This window comes from Globicephala melas, chromosome 20 (assembly GCF_963455315.2).
Source record: "Globicephala melas chromosome 20, mGloMel1.2, whole genome shotgun sequence".
Lineage (NCBI taxonomy): Eukaryota > Metazoa > Chordata > Mammalia > Artiodactyla > Delphinidae > Globicephala > Globicephala melas.
In genome coordinates, this window is record NC_083333.1 from 44,496,125 (window position 1) to 44,512,374 (window position 16,250).

At 48.8% G+C, this 16,250-nt stretch overlaps 1 protein-coding gene across 2 annotated transcripts; it reads right to left on the minus strand.

The window, feature by feature from the left end:
• Positions 1 to 1,032: 1,032 nt before the first annotated feature.
• Positions 1,033 to 11,795, minus strand: PHB1 (prohibitin 1). Of its 2 annotated transcripts, none has more exons than XM_030839742.2 (7): positions 11,697 to 11,795; positions 10,419 to 10,533; positions 8,567 to 8,728; positions 6,051 to 6,193; positions 5,799 to 5,915; positions 3,514 to 3,609; positions 1,033 to 2,166 (listed from the first exon to the last, which is right to left on the minus strand). In XM_030839742.2, the coding sequence occupies exons 2-7, from the start codon at positions 10,504 to 10,506 to the stop codon at positions 1,954 to 1,956; spliced, it is 819 nt and encodes a 272-aa protein (XP_030695602.1). In that variant the 5' UTR covers positions 10,507 to 10,533; positions 11,697 to 11,795; the 3' UTR covers positions 1,033 to 1,953. The 2 variants fall into 2 exon arrangements, with proteins under 2 accessions (XP_030695602.1, XP_030695603.1); XM_030839743.2 differs by having other exon boundaries at positions 11,620 to 11,702.
• Between the last annotated feature and the right edge of the window lie 4,455 nt (positions 11,796 to 16,250).

The following is a 16,250-nucleotide window of genomic DNA, read 5'->3' on the forward strand; positions in this document are numbered from 1 at the left end:
GAGGGGAGCGCGGTGCCGGGAGAACTCAGTCCCCAGCCCACCCGAAATCTGGGCACCCGTCCCATTTCCCAGCTGACAGCTGGCCCTATCACTCTGGGAGAGGAAATGCAGAATCCAGGTCAGAGACCAGCCTGCAGAGTCCTCTTAAGAGACCATTCTGGGCTTCCCTGGTGGCGCTGTGGTTGAGATTCCGCCTGCCGATGCAGGGGACAAGGGTTCGTGCCCCGGTCCGGGAAGATCCCACATGTGGCGGAGCGGCTGGGCCCGTGAGCCATGGCCGCTGAGCCTGCACGTCCAGAGCCTGTGCTCCGCAACGGGAGAGGCCACAACGGTGAGAGGCCCGCGTACTGCAAAAAAAAAAAAAAGGACCATTCTCCTTGGCCAGGTGGTGAGCTGGGGATTAAACTGAGAGCAGAGGTTGAAGCAGTCAGTATGAGTGCTCACTGCACGTCATTTCCATTTTATTCCTAAAAGGATTGAGATGGGTGACTGGCACGACCCATTTCTCAATCGTAGGTCCGCTTTCCCTCCCCACCACTCAAAGTGCATAAACCTGGCCCCCCTTCAAAGGCCAAGGCCTTTCTTCATCAAAGCAAAGCAGAATAAGCAATACAAGCCCGCAACAGGCAGGGCACCCGAAGCCACCTCATGTATGTAGAAGTCTAACCAGAGTGCGCCGAGGGCTTGGCACACCTGCATTTTGTCAACCCCTCATTTAGGGGGCGGGCCTACAACTTTCCAGTTGGCCCCAAAAGCCACGGGGGAAGCTAACGAACCTCCACCACCCCTCACTGCCTAAGAACCCACGTAACAACCAACCTCACTTGACACCACTGATTCGTTTCAGGCTGGGCTGGATCTGGAACACGGCACAAAGTGTTTTCTGAAACCAAAGCATTTTCTGCCCTGCTGGAGGTTCTGTCCTAGCTGGCGATACAAACGTGCACACAAAAACTGCTAGAATGCTCTGTTCTGATCCCACGGTTCCCACACACATACAAAAAAAAAACCCCGTAAGACTGAGCTGGAAGGTCTGGGTGTCATTTATTGATAGCAGTTTACACACATTTGTTTTCTTCCCGTGGTTGTTTCCTTCAAGGCACAGGCACAGAGCCCTCTAGAAAGGGCAGTCTCTGAACAAGGGAAGCCAGGAACTCAGGATGCACACGTCTCTGGCCGGCCCACGTAGTCCCGGCCGGATGCAATCCTTCAAGCTGGAAATCTGCCGGGTATTTGAGACACCAAGGTGGGAGGTGGAGAGGGAGGCCAGAGGACTCACATCTTGGTCCAGGCCTGCTTTCTCATTATCCAAGTCCATTCCAGCTTTAGGACCCTGGGGTGGGGGTAGGGCAGCAAATCAGCCCACCCACCTTCACAGGGGCAATTCTTCAATCCGTGCTTCCGCTGGCCCCGCAGCTAAAGAGAATCGGCCTATGGTAAGAGACAGATTGCTTCCTCTCTGACCCTCCCCAGCACCTCTCTTCAGCTGGGTATGTGAAGGAACCACTGGAAAAAACCGAGGCCGGTGTTCGTTGTTGTTCAGCTGCGCATGCCGTCTTCCTCAAATCATGAATAAAAGATAGGCTGGAGGCTACCAGTCTACTCAGGCCGCCCACTGACTCCCAGCTCATCACACACATGGCCCTGCCTGTCTTCTGCCCACTGCCAGTGCCTCGGCTGGAGCGCCAAGCAGGCCCCAAAGACGGGAGCCAAGCCGGTCTGTGTAGGCACTTGGCAACTCTGGGTAGGGAGGTGGATCAAAAAAGGGGATGGAAATGAGAAGAGTGAAAGAGCTTCACCTGATCAAGTAATTAGAGATCCGAAGTGATTTTACTTTTATTTCCTTCACTTTAAGCCAATCATGAAGTTTCACAGTGATTCTGGGGCGGGAGAAGGAAGGTGGTGGTGAGCATCATGGGGGCTGTGGTCCAGATGGCCCAGGAGGTGCGGGTCTCACTGGGGCAGCTGGAGGAGCACCGACTGCCCAGTGGGCAGGTAGGTGATGTTCCGGGAGCGCGACAGCTGGTACGCGATGTCCTCCGCCGCCTCCAGCTTGCGCAGCTCGATCAGGCCGTCGCCCGCAGTGGTGAGCGAGTTGGCGATCAGCTCCGCTGCCTTGGAGTCGCCCTCTGCAGAGATGATGGCTGCCTTCTTCTGCTGCTCAGCCTACGGCGGTGGAAGCAGAAAGACCAAGATCACATCTTGGGGTGCTGGATGGCGGCTACGGCCTCAAAAGGACCACGTTAGGCACCCTCACCGGGTCCCGAAGGAACTCTGGGACTTTACCTCCCCCTCCAGACAGGGTCAACAAGCACCGTCCACCCAATCCTCCTCTCTCCTGTCTTGCCACTGTAGGGACATATTTCTGTTGGCTATGTAAATAGCTGTCTTATTTTAAAGGCCTCAATAATATTAATAGCAACCCAGTCCAGCCACATACTCCAAGGCAGGAGGACTCCAGGCCAAGGCAAGCAGGAGAGAAAGAAAGATGGAATTAATCCTCATCTTTCCCTCCAGCCCCAAGTCAAAGCGACTTTCATCAAAACCAGTGCAGCTAAGCAGGAGCGGCAGGCACGGGACGCTCCCTAAAGTCGCTCTTGGGCTAAAGTGGTTCCCGACCAGGAACTCAGGCACGCAGAACGAGGCCTCCTGGCTCCCCCTACCCTTACCAACAGGAGGACGTCTATCTGCAATGCATGACCTTCAGAAGCACGGGAGGAGAACACAGTGTGCAGCCTGTCTGAGATGAACAGACAGCTGTTCAACTGAGGTTCTGGGACTGTCCACTCAACAAATGTTTATTGATACCTAGAATCTATCCCAGGCATGGTTTGGGACATGTTCTAGGTGCTGGAGAGAGGCAAAAAAAGTGGAAAAAGAAAAAATAAGTCTCCATCCACATGGAGTTTATATTCTCTAAAGTTAAATGTCTACCCATATACCTCTCTTTTGCCTGATTCTAAGGACTAAGGTGTCCTGGATTAGGAATAAAAATCCAAGAGAATTAGTGGTGGGGAGAAGGGAATATATGAAATAAATACGCCTTTGCAAAGACCAAAAGACCAGGCCCTACGCAACTATATTGCGTCCCAGCACACTCTGACACATCTGGATGGATTTAGTGCTTGAAAAAAACCCAGTGATGACAGTGCACCTGGTGCAACGTTTGATCCCTTTTGCTGTCAGCTTTCACTATGTAACCACAGTTAAAAATGACCTCTCAGTGAAGCTGAAAATATTTCAGAAGAAACATTTTTATTTGTGGAAGACTGTTTTTGATCATAGGGACGTGGAAAAAAAATTACCCTTCCGTGATTTAAGAACATAACTTCACATATCCCTGACTAGACCCCGAAGACTCTGGAACCAATTGCAGGAGTACAGTCCCTTCAATCCCCTTCCGATGATCCCGGAAGAGATGACAGATGATGAATTTCCAGGCCACCCAGCAAACAGGGAGGCTGAGCAAAGGAGAAAGGGGAGAGAGGCCCTGCCATCTGGCTGACTGCTCACCTTTTCCACCACAAATCTGGCCCTCTCTGCTTCCTGCTGAGCCACCTGTTTGGCTTCCACCGCTTCTGTGAACTCCTTCCCGAAGGTCAGATGCGTCTAAGGGGAGAGAGTGAGCACGAGATGAGGCAGAGTAATGGCTTCGACAGCGCTGCTGCAGGGCCCGCACGGCCGCTGGAGGAAGAGGCCACGAATGGCTCTAGCAGCTGGAGACAATGTGAGGTCAGAACGCCCTTCCACCTCCACATCCGTGCCCAATCTGAGTTCACACTCCAGAATCCTTGGCTGCCCAAAGTGCTCCTGTACCTCATTCTGGCACCCTCAGGTAGAACACAGCCCACGGGCACCAGAAGGTATCTATTCGATTGACCACCTCCCTAGGGGAGGAGACCTGTGGGTTCCAGGACCCCCACCACTGACTAGTGCTCTTCCAAGGTCCTTTGATGGCCTGCTTGAAGCCCCCAGGAAGCCAGATGGAAAACTGAGCCCCTGAGTGAGGGATGCAGCTGGTTCTCAGGGATTCAAGAGTGTGATGCTCTCTGCTTATGACTTAACCAGGCCACTGCTTTCTCACAGCATCTCCAGCACAAAACAGAAGAGGACTAGAGGGACGATTTCCAAACCATGATTTTGCAAATCATGGTTTTCCCTATGTGTGAGTGCTTCTGATAAAGGGTTTAAAAGAAAGAGAAGGCAGGTAAAGATATTGATTCGGGAGAAGGTTTAAAATTCTGATTATGCATAGGTCTTCCCTAACAACACGAGTGACCGAGACTTTGCTGAAGTGATGTATCTGTAATGACAGTGCAAACAACGGAAACAGATCTCAGCACTACTAATGCCTAGTCTAATTTATCTATATTTTTTATTAAAAGGGAAGAATAAAGGGGATAACAGCATTGGTTTTGCTACCAAATTCTACTTGTTTCATTTCCTCCACTACCCTCCCAACCTCTGCTTTAAAAGAAGAAAATAAGCAGCTCAAAACTTCTCCTGAAGAGTAAATCCCAGTCCAATGTCTTCCAGAATTTTTAACCCTCCTAACTCTTAAACTGCAGCTGTTCTAGCTCGCCTGCTCCATTTCTGGACTCTTGTTCAAAGTTTGGGAAAGAAAATACAATCCTGAGCAATGAAAAAGAAATGCGTAATTAAGGAATAAAATTTCTTTCTAAAAGGGCCAGCTGAGGGCAGCAAATTCCCCATGAAACCTAATTTTCTTCTCACACCTCTTAGATATGGTTTCTTGTGGTCAACCCCCATTTCCCCAGAATGGAGTATGTGGTCAAAGTCTAGCAAAATGTCAAGCTTCTCCTCAGGCTTTTACTTAGTGTGTTCTCACGGCCACAGTGTTTAACACTAAGTGGGAGAGCCTGAGGAACCACTCTGGTCCAAGGAGCCAAATGGCTGCAGCCTGGCATCTTGCCAGTAGAGGGAGCCCACGAGCCCTTCCACGGCTGGAAGGCAGTTGCTGCAAGTGGAGCAGTGCCCCGGGGTGAGCGCAGGGTATGTAGAATGTTACTGTTTAAACAGCTGCACAGGTGCTGAGGGGGAAGCTGCGCCTTTCCCCAGCGACGCACAGGAGAACGGAATGGGAAACACTCTACCTCGCTACCTGAACAAATCACTCCAAATGATTTTCCCCAGAGAATCAGAAACACGACCCCTTCCCCTCACCCTCCTCGATCTGAAATGCTATCCTGCCTGTACTGCTTTCTGTCTGCACTGCGGCATTCAGTGTCATATAAATACACAGACCGCACAGTCTCAAGAGGATAGCTTATGCCTCAGAGATGCCCCTGCCTCCCATACCAGGCTTTGGGAAACAGAGCCATTCATTTACACTCTGTCACCTTTCATGGGGAGGCCCCAGAGCTCACTTGACTGTGCTTTAGACCCTAGGTGTTAGGAAATTCCTCGGGGTCAGGCTGGGAGGTCTGTGCTAGGGAGAAAGACTATCCCAGCTGTTCTCTAGTCTCTACCCGGCAATTTCTGCCTGTGTCCAACAGGGTTAGCAGGACATCACTTCCTGGGGAACTCGGGGGAACATTCAGTTTGGGGAAGGTGAAAAATCTAGTGGTCAGGGCCAAAAGTTAAAAGAAAAATGTCTGTGGCACAGGGGAGGTAAAAGAACCTTCTTCTGAAAACAAACCCGAGGAGACTGCCACGTGCCACCAAGAAGGGTCCATGCTTTCAAGCCTTCATTGAGGAAAGCGGAAGGTAGGACCTCACAGCGTCTACCCAGATATGGAAACAGGCACCCTCCCCTGCAGGCACCCCAAGACCCTTACCAAGGATACGTCATCCAGGATGAGCCCAAAGGTTGCTGCTCGCTCCGTGAGGTCATCGCTCACCTGTCTGGAGACCAGCTCTCTCTGGGTGATCAGTTCTCCAGCATCAAAGCGAGCCTGGTTCCAAGGGAGGGCAGAGGAGCCGGTCAGGATAATGAGGAAGCAGAGTCCCAACCAGTCACCGCCAAGCTCTTCCTGCCACCTAGCGATCTCCTGGGGGCTGGGCTCGAGGCTGAGGCCCTGTTCACTCACCACCACGGACTTGAGGATCTCGGTGGTGATGGACGGCAGCACGCGCTCGTCGTAGTCCTCTCCGATGCTGGTGAAGATGCGGGGGAGCTGGCTAGCAACCGGCCGGAAGAGGATGCGCAAGGTGATGTTGACATTCTGTAAATCTTAGGGTAGGGGAGGAGTGCTGGAGTTAAAAGTAAAAACCAAAGTGGCCTTCTATGACCTCTCCTACCCCAAATTTGCTATAATTTATAAGTAAAGTTGCCGATTATCAGATCCTAGAGGGTGAGGCGCACCTGTGCGTGGTCTCCTTGGTAGAGAACCCAGCACAGCATCAGCGTTAAAAAACTTCTCCAAGGATTCTGGTGATGACAGCTTTTCAGTGTGTCCTGAATGCCCTCTGATATAAGTAAATTCAGATTGTACACCTAACAGTTGCCATGGATATGCCTGGAACACTGAATATTTTAAGAAAACAGATAGGTCAATGCCAAGAATTCTAGGGTAAGGCCTCTCCAAGGCCCAGTGAATGGGGCCCAAGGAAGGAGTGTGCCTCAGAGAGGTGACCGTGGGCCCAGCAGACAAGCAGTCTAAGGCCTGGCTGCAGCCTCAACTCTGCTGTTTACTAATTATGCGGGATCACTAAGCCTTAGCCCATCTCAGCTTATTTCCTCACATGTAAGAATGGGCATGATTTCATCTGCCTCCCAGGCATGTTGGGAGAAACCGAAGGAGGAACAGATATACAAGCACTCTGTCAAATGCGCAACAGATGTAAGGGGTTATCAGACTCATCTAGAGGCCGTTTCTCATTACTTGGCCGAGTCAAAGGACCCAGGGAGGGAATTACAACTTCCCCTGACAATGCAGTCCTACTTGGAGCTAAGGCACTGTCACGGCCTGCTTGCAGTCATCAACCATATGGACCAAACGCCCATGAGATGAGTTCTGAACCAGGCACCAGAGTGGGAAATGGTTATACACCGTCCCTGACCTCTGCAAGTTCCTATCAAGTTTTGAAGATAGGTGTATAATGTATCCTTAGAACAACTGCAAAGCAGTAGAGAAAGAAATCCCCAAAAGGAGGAAAGTTCAGAACTAGGCCTTTAAGTTAAAATATGTTTCTTGATTAACCCCACCCCACCACTGATTTCCTCTGATGTAGCAGGCAGGCCAGACCCTTCACAGGAGGCTCCTCCTCTCTCTGGCCAGGAGCGACAGGACAAATCAGTCAACACCAATGTACCCTTTCCCCGCCTCTGCCCGACGCACTTCTCATCCTAATGTGCCAGTGCAGACGCACGTTCCTCACAGGAGCCCTCTTCTCGGCTTCCCCTCCATGCTGCAGTCCCCGCGCCCCACTCTAATGCCTGTCCACATGGCTATCTCCCTAGCTAGGCCAAGCTCCTAAAGGCTCCCGCTTTAGTCAACTTTGAACTACCCCACCCTCTGACCCAGCACAAAGCTTGCCACTATGACAGAAAGCAAACATCTGCTGAGGAACAGCAACACCCATGCAACCCCCTCCTCCTGCTGCACAGAAACGTCACGGCCAAGACAGCACCTGCCGTTCCATCTACTGCCTGTGCACCTCTGTGTGTACGACGGGGGGAGAACCATGACAGCAATTCATTTCAGGCTCCAGCTGGGAAGCCAGTGGCGTGTCAGACCAGATTGCTCTCAGGGATGTGGGCCTTGGCCTGTGAGATAACAACGTGAGGGCAGCACTGCTGGAAACAGAGGCCTTGGAAAGCAAGGCAAAGGGCAAGTCAGCTGTGAAGGCAAACAGAACGGCTGGAGATCCGTTTACAGTCACCCTGGGAAACAAGACCTGATGGGAAGGGTCAACCGAGGGAGCAAAGGCACACTTAGATTTCTTTAAAATTGGATTGCTGTGTAACTCTTGAAATATATCTTTGTTCATTTCTCTAAATTTGTACAACTGTGTGCGTATTTTAAGTATATAGGCATACCTCACTTTCTTGAGCTTCACAGACACTGCATTTTTTACAAATTGAAGGTCTGGGGCAACCCTGTGTCAAACAAGTCTATTGGCACCATTTTTCCAACAGCACCTGCTCACTTCACGTCTCTGTCACATTTTGGTAATTCTTGCAATATTTCAAACTTTCCCGATATTATTATATTTGTTATGGTGATCTGATGATGGTTGGCATTTTTTAGCCATAAGGTATTTTTTAATTAAGGTATTGTATATATATTGTTTCTTTAGAGATAAAGCTATCGCACCCATAAAGCTATTGCACCCAGACTACAGTATGGGGTGAACTATATGCACTGGGAAACCAAAATATTCGTGTGACTCGCTTCATCACAATATGTGCTTTGTTGCGGTGGTCTGGGACCGAACTCACAACATCTCTGAGGTACGCCTGTATATTTCTTTCTCTGTAGCCACATAAAACTCTTCACGGAAAATATGCCAGGAATTCGTACTACGAGACGTTCAACCCGTTCGGGATCCCACAGCAGCCCTTGACACTCTCTACTTTACCTGACCCACAGACAAGACTCACCTTTGCTACCAGTGATTACTGGCACGTTACGTGGTCGAGAGCGGCAGTCAAAGATAATTGGTTTCTGTACCCAAGGGATGAGGAAGTGAGTCCCTTCCCCTACGACAATGTCCTGCACTCCCCGGAACCGGTCAAAGATGACAGCTCTGTGCCCAGCATCCACTAGGAATGAAGAATAATGATGGGTCAGAAAAATCCCCTCACCCTCTAACCAAAAGGATCATGGTTTTGGAAGATCCCTGGTGCCTTCCATTCATTTATTAAGTCTCCCCTCTCCTGCTCTTTCTTCCTACACTTCTGGTCTCCAGAGGCCTCTGAACAGCTATAAAACTAAGCAATCACTTCCCATCCCACATGTCCTCCCAAGGACTTCGGTAACAGGATCTGTTCCTCAGCATCCTTTCTCCTTGAAACAACTGGCTGCTGATGTTCTGATGAACCACCTCCCAAAACTTCTTTCTAAAACTCACCACAGTCTTCACTGTTACCACAGTCCATCCTGGTTCCAATTTAACTCAGTGTTTCCGGAAGCAGCATCCTCCCTATGGCGATCCTAAAATATGGAAGGCCCCACTTTTTCTTTCCAATAGATTGGTTTCTCTAAGGTTTGAAGGGGTTACAGAGCTGTCTTGATGATTCAGAAAGAAGTTAGTAATGGTGACTACTGTTTAGCCATGCAGGGGTGGCCAAAAAGATCAGAGTATAAAGCTGCGCCACAGAAGGAGAGCAGGCTTTTCTTTCTTTCTTTCTTTTTTTAAATAAATTTATTTTATTTTTATTTATTTTATTTTTGGCTGCGTTGGGTCTTCACCGTGCGCGGGCTTTCTCTAGTTGTGGTGAGCGGGGGCTACTCTTCGTTGTGGTGCACGGGCTTCTCTTGTTGTGGAACACAGGCTCTAGGCACGCGGGCTTCAGTAGTTGTGGCACACGGGCTCAGTAATTGTGGTTCACGGGCTCTAGAGCGCAGGCTCAGTAGTTGTGGCACATGGGCTTAGTTGCTCCACAGCATGTGGGATCTTCCTGGGCCAGGGATCGAACCCGTGACTCCTGCATTGGCAGGCAGATTCTTAACCACTGTGCCACCAGGGCAGCCCAAGAGCAGGCTTTTCTGACCAGCTGTTTTCTGTCTCTGCCTTTTTAGACATTACAGTTGGCCCAAACACCTTCACTCTGAAAGTAATCCTCCTCTTGTCAGGGTCACACATGAGGTGGGTCGATCTACTGCTACTTTCCAACAGTGAAAGCTAGAGAGTATCAGAGGTGGAGGGGGTCTTAGACATAAAGCACTTCGATCCTGTGGCTTGACCAATGAGAAAGCTGAGGCCTGCAGAGGGGAAAGTGACTTGCCTATGGTCACAAAGAAAAGTGGAAAAGCCAGCTTAAACACCCAGCACACTGTTAAAAGCTGGGCAGTGCATCTCAAAGATATTTTCTCTGGAAAGACTCAACCACACCAGAGCAAAGCTCCTACTCAGGACAAGGTCACCGAAGGGCTAGAACCCTTGCTGAGTTATTCCACACACAGGCAGAAGAGAACCAACGAGCTCTCCATTTCAGCTGGCCAGCGAAATCCTGGCACTCTGCTGCAGCATCACTTTAAATTCACAAGAGCAGGTGGAAACGTCCAACTGGGCTGGGAGGCTCTTGGTGAATAAAGGCTCTGGGAGAACCTATGGCTACAAGGACAGAGGCCCTGATGCAACCATGTGGTGCAGGATGGCAGCAGGTGAGCCCTCTTGGTCACAAACACATTCACGGACAGCGGCTGCCAACAGGAGTGTCACACAGGCTATGCAGACCAATAGAAGTCCTCTGGCAAAGGGCAGTGACCCACCACCCCTCAGCGCCTCACCATTATACAAGGCAGAGTTCACCACGCCTCCTGCAACGGCTAAGGCCAGGCCAAACTTGCCAATGGACTCAAACACTTTGGCAGCCATGTCTCCTTCTGCTGGGCCTGCTCACACCTAAGTGGGTAAAAACAAAACAATTCAATCCCAAAATCCTCAGAGTAAAGCCCTCTCTGAGGCATCACATGTACCTGTCGAGTTGGCTGTTTCTTCCCCCACTCTTGAGAGCTCTGAATTATCGACTGAAGGACGTTTCATAAATAACACTCTGCAGCTTGTATAAGTGTACACTCGATTCCTCTGCGCTTTTCTTCTTTCTCTACTACTTAAGAGAAAGGGTCTGGGGTCCTTGGTTCAAAATTGGAAGGAGGCATGGGCTTGATACCCATAGAGAACTTAGCCCCACACCAAACACCCTCCCATTTCCTGGACAGTCAGGCCCCAGGACAGAGGCTGCGAGGCTGGTTCTGTGCAATTCTGGTTCAGAAAAGCATGTGATTCCAAGAACAAAATAACAATAAGAGCTGACCTTTATACTAGGTAGTCTTCTAACAGCAATTTCCATATTTAATCCTCACACCAACCCGTATGAAGTAGATAACTACAGATGAGGAAACTGAGGCACACAGAAGTGTTAAGTTACACCAGGAGCCTAAGATCACGCAGCTATGAGGAGGGCTACCAGGATTAGAACCTAGAGGTCTAATTCTACAAGGCACATCTTAACTCCTCACCACGCGGCTTCTCAACATCAGGCGTTAAGAATGGGGTCAACATATCACGAGAATCAATCGGGCCAGAAAGGCCCTAAACAGCTGCACCCCGAGGGAGAGCCCTGGCACGGGTGGGGGAAGGGGGACTGAGGCGGGGTGGGCGCGAGCACGGCTGACCTCACTAGAATCTACTCCACTGAACTCTGTCTCGCTCCGCCCCATTGCCGTCGTCCACTTCAGCCTCCCTACCTGCTCCCCAGACCTCGACGTCTCTACCTTCATCTCTCCCCGTGCACTTAAATCTTTCCTGAGACCAGGATGCCCAGTCCCGACCCCTCAGCTTTTCCATTCCTAAGAGCTTCTAGATTATTCCTCACTCTGGCCCCATACACACCTACCTCACTCTACGCAACCCCTGGCTCCTCCCGTGCTCACCCCCTTTCCCCTCCGACACGAGGCGGATCCACGCATGGACCCCGCCCGCCCAAACCTGGGGTTAATGGGAGTGCAGAGGGGGACTGCGGAGACGCCCGGACGCGGGCCGCGGCGATTCCTTTGCATTCTCACCTGCTGCCACTCTGACCTCCACATGAATTCCCCAGACAAACATATTGCGCGTGCGCCGGGCAGCTCCCCCTCTTCCCCGCCTTCCTTCCAAGATCCGTGCCTCCGATTGGTGGGGACGAGCGCTGTGCATTCTGGGAAGGGTGGCTTGCAGCCTTACCCTAGTTCCCGGGCTCTTCGCAGATGAACTACAATATCCAAAAAGCCATGCAGCGGCTGGCCCGCACTGAAAAACCTTTCTCTTTGGTGGTACTAAAGGCCCAGAGGTTGCCGCAAAGCCTTTTGGGTGCTGTAGTTTCTTGAGGGATAAATGCACGTGCCTGTCCTGAGCAGATTTGGAGCCTGCGAGAAGGTGGGCGCTAAAGCCCTCGGAAGGAGGGGCTGGGCCTGCTGGCTGGTGGCAGAGAAGTGCAAGGGCAAGTTTAGGGCTGATGAAAGAGGGCGGGTGAGCACGCTGCAGAAAGTCGTGGTGAAGTAACTGGTGGGCTGAGAGATTGAAGGGCTGGCTTCTTTCCAAAGACCTATCTAGAAGCGACCTGAGTTGTGGGACCTTGATTGCCAGACCAGAGAGAGCCTTAGAGACCACCTGGACTAGAAAATGAGACCCAGAGAGAGGAAGGGAGTCATTCAGGTTCATGCACCAATTAAAAAAGGGGTTGGGCTGAGTCTGGGTCCTGTGGACACCTTTTTTTTTTTTTGTCTAAAAATGGTGGTTAATTTTCTACTGAATTTTATTCATTTATTTTAAATTAATTTTTATTGGAGTATGGTTGCCTTACAATGGTGTGTTAGCCTCCACTGCACAACAAAATGAATCAGCCATACACATACAGATATCCCGTCCCTTTTGGACTTCCTTCCCATTTAGGTTACCACAGTGCATTAGGTAGAGTTCCCTGTGGTATACAGTATGTTCCCATTAGTTGTCTATTTCATACATAGTATCAATAATGTATATGTGTCAATCCCAGTCTCCCGATTCCTCTCACCCAACCCCTTTCCCCCTTGGTATCCATACATTTGTTCTCTACTCTGTGTCTCTGCTTTGCAAATAAGATCATCTATACCGTTTTTCTAGATTCCACATATACGCGTTGTTATATGATATTTGCTTTCCTCTTTCTGACTTCACTCTGTATGACACTCTCTAGGTCCATCCACATCTCTACAATTTCATTCCTTTTTATGGCTGAGTAATATCCTATGGTATATATGTACCACATATTCTTTATACATTCCTCTGCTGATGGACATTTAGGTTGCTTCCATGTTCTGGCTATTGTAAATAGTGCTGCTATGAACATTGGGGTGCATGTGTTTTTTTGAATTATGGTTTTCTCTGGGTATATGCCCAGTAGTGGGATTGTTGGGTCATATGGTAGTTCTATTTTTAGTTTTTTAAGGAACCTCCATACTGTTTTCGTAGTGGCTGAATCAATTTACATTCCCGCCAACAGTGTATGAGGGTTCCCTTTTCTCCACACCCGCTCCAGCATTTATTGTTTGTAGATTTTTTGATGATGGTCATTCTGGCTGGTGCAAGGTGACATTTCTTTTTTTTTTTAAGTCTTATTTGGAGAAGTTGCAAGGATAGTACAGGGAACACATGTTTACTCAAATTCATCTATTGCTAACAATTTGCTCCATTTGGTTTTTTGATCTAAAACAATAAAACAGCAGGTTATTTTATCAGCAAATTGGGTTTATTTGGGAACAGCAAAGAATTGCAATTCTGGACACGTAATCTATGGCAACGCACAGGCAAGTCTGCAGAACAAAGGAGAGGACCTTTCTTTTATAGTGGAGAAGGGGGAGTTGAGAGGGGCTGTCATAAACAAAGAGTTGGAGGAAACTGGGAATTTGAAGGTGTAGTGGCTTTTCATTGGCTGAGTTGTGACAGTCTCTTATTGACTGGGCTGTTGCTGGGCAAGGAGAAATTCAGGCAAAGGGAAAATTTTCCTTCTCCCTGCTGGATAGTAAAGTAGTAACCTTCTTCCTGTTGGAGATGCAAAGCTATCTCTTCCTGTTGGGTTTCTACCTGTTGGTAGGGTGTGAGAGTTCCCCCTTCTGGCCTCCTGACTCAATATAAAATGAGGTTTCTGTTTATTCATTTTCACATCTTACCATTTGTTCCCTTCTTCTCTCCCTCCCTCTCTTCTTCTCTCTCTTTGTATTTTCTAAGAATAAGCATATCCTTTTATGTAACTTGAAAAAGTTTAATCTACCCTCTGCATTCCATTTTTTTCCGTTGACCTAATAATGAACTTTATAGCAGTCTTCTCACCCCCTCCCACCACCCAATACGGGAAGCAGTCTAAGATTAGGTACTATATTTATTTTTCATGTCTCTTTAGTCTCCTTTAATTTGTCCTCAGCCTTCCTTGCCTTTATTATATTAAAATAGAAAAAAAAAAAAGAATGTTTCTCATTTTGAGTTTGTCTGATATTCCCTCATAATTAGATTTGTTGTTTTGCATTCTTAGCTGGGGTAGCTGAGTGGTGTACGGACACTTAATTTTAATGGAACCAGGCCCATTTCTGGATTCTAGTATGATTGGATTCCTTCAACTTCTTTTTCCCGCATTCCTTTCCTTTCTGTCCCCCTTCCTTTTTTTTTTTTTTTTTTTTTTTTTTGCGGTACGTGGGCCTCCCACCGCCGTGGCCCGCCCCGTTGCGGAGCACAGGCTCCGGTTGCACAGACTCAGCGGCCATGGCTCACGGGCCCAGCCGCTCCGCGGCATGTGGGATCCCCCCGGACCGGGGCACGAACCCGCGACCCCCACATTGGCAGGCGGACTCCCAACCACTGCACCACCAGGGAAGCCCAATTTTTTTTCTTTCTTTTTTTTTTTTTTTGCGGTTGTCCCTCTTCTTTGTCTCCGCTTGGCACCAGTGGGATGCCAAATGACCAGAGATACACGTGGCAGCTCTCTTCAGGTGGTATGGGTTTGCCCTAACTGCCCACAGTCTTTTCCTCTGCCTACCAGAATGCAAGCTGTATGAGAGCTGAGTGTTTAGTCCGCTGTCCTCATTGTTCTGTTCCTAGAACATACAACAGTGCTTGGCACACAGTGGACACTCAATAAGTATTTGCTGAATGAATGAATAATGAAGGGCGTTGAAGTAGCTGGTTAGGCAGGCTGTGGCCAGGAAACGCAAGGCAGGATGCTCTGGAATCCTGTAAGAAAAGCCTTAGTATCGTCTGCTTCTATTCTAACCTCACGAGCAGGAATGCTGGAAATAGGAAAAGAAATCAGTTTTTGAATGTTTTATAACTTTCAAGTCTGTGTATCTACAGCATCCCGCTTGAGTATCATTACAGTCTGTTATCCCTCTACAGATAAGGAAGTCGAGGTTCAGAGGTTAAATGACCCTTCCTCAGGGTCACTCACCTAGCCAGAGCCAGACTGGACCGGAACACACGTCTTCTAAGTCTAAGCCCTATATTCTTTCCATTTCCCCACACTGTGTCCTGGGAAGCAAAGGCAACAGGAAAGCTCACGTGACATGAGGGCATCGTGTGGACCTGGGCTAGTTGTGGGTGGAGAGGTGGGGAGGATGAAGTATAAGGATAATGAGGAGGATATCTGGGAAGAATTGAATTGTGCTGAGGCAGAAATTAGGGACAGAGCAGCACTGATGCACCAGCTTTAGGAGTGGATCCAATTTGTTGCTACACAGAGCATTTTCCCCTTCAGCTCTTCTTCCCAGACTGGTGTACAGGTTGAAGATAAGAACAAATACATCTCGAACACTGCCTGTGGACCAATTGCTTCATAAAGACATAATCTTATTTAACCCTATTTTCACATTACCCTTTTGGAAATGAAGAAATGAAGATTCAGAGACGTCAAGTAACTTGCTTACAGTCACACAGCTGGTAAATGGCAGATATGTATGATATCATAGCCAGTGCTTTTCCAAGCTGTGGGAATGTGTGATCTGTAAGTAATATGTAAACAAAGGTTGATTCTACTGCCAGGCTCATTGCTAACATGGGAAGGGTGGTAATTAAAGCAAATAATTATAGAAAAGCATCTCTTTTTCTTCATTTAACACATATTTTGGAGGCCTCTTGTGTCACGCTAGACATTGGGGATAAGTGATGCAGAAGGTGGAGAGGGCCCCTGTCCTCATGGAGTTTACATTCTGGGTTAAAGGGAGGCTGGTGTATACAGAGAAAGACAAGTACACAAAGAAATAAATGATATGGAATTTTGACTAGCTTCATGAGGAAACAAACAGATAACAGGAAGACGGTGAACCGGTAAAGAAGGCTTTGATTGCAAGTAATAGAAAAGTGGACTCAACTGACAAACAATAAAGAGATATAGCAAATAACAAGTCCCACGAGAGAGCAGGTCTGGGGTTGGTTAATTTAGTGGCTCACCAAGGCCATCAATGCTGCAGAATCTTTCCATCTTTCAGCTTTGCCATCTTCAGATGTTGACTTCTTTCTCATGCTTGCCCCCGCAAGGTCACAGGATGTTCTCACACAGCAATAACCAAAGGTCAGAAGGCAGGAAAAGGACATGTCACGTTTTGGGTCCCTTTATA

Bases quoted from the DNA above. Each gene is read 5' to 3' on its own strand.
- PHB1 (XM_030839742.2), bottom strand. From the start codon at position 10,506: ATGGCTGCCAAAGTGTTTGAGTCCATTGGCAAGTTTGGCCTGGCCTTA. The intron at 3,610-5,798 runs GTAAGGGTCTTG...CTCTCCCCTTAG, and splicing joins TCCTGGATGACGTATCCTTG to ACGCATCTGACCTTCGGGAA. The intron at 2,167-3,513 runs GTGAGCAGTCAG...CCACCGCCGTAG, and splicing joins CCAGATTTGTGGTGGAAAAG to GCTGAGCAGCAGAAGAAGGC.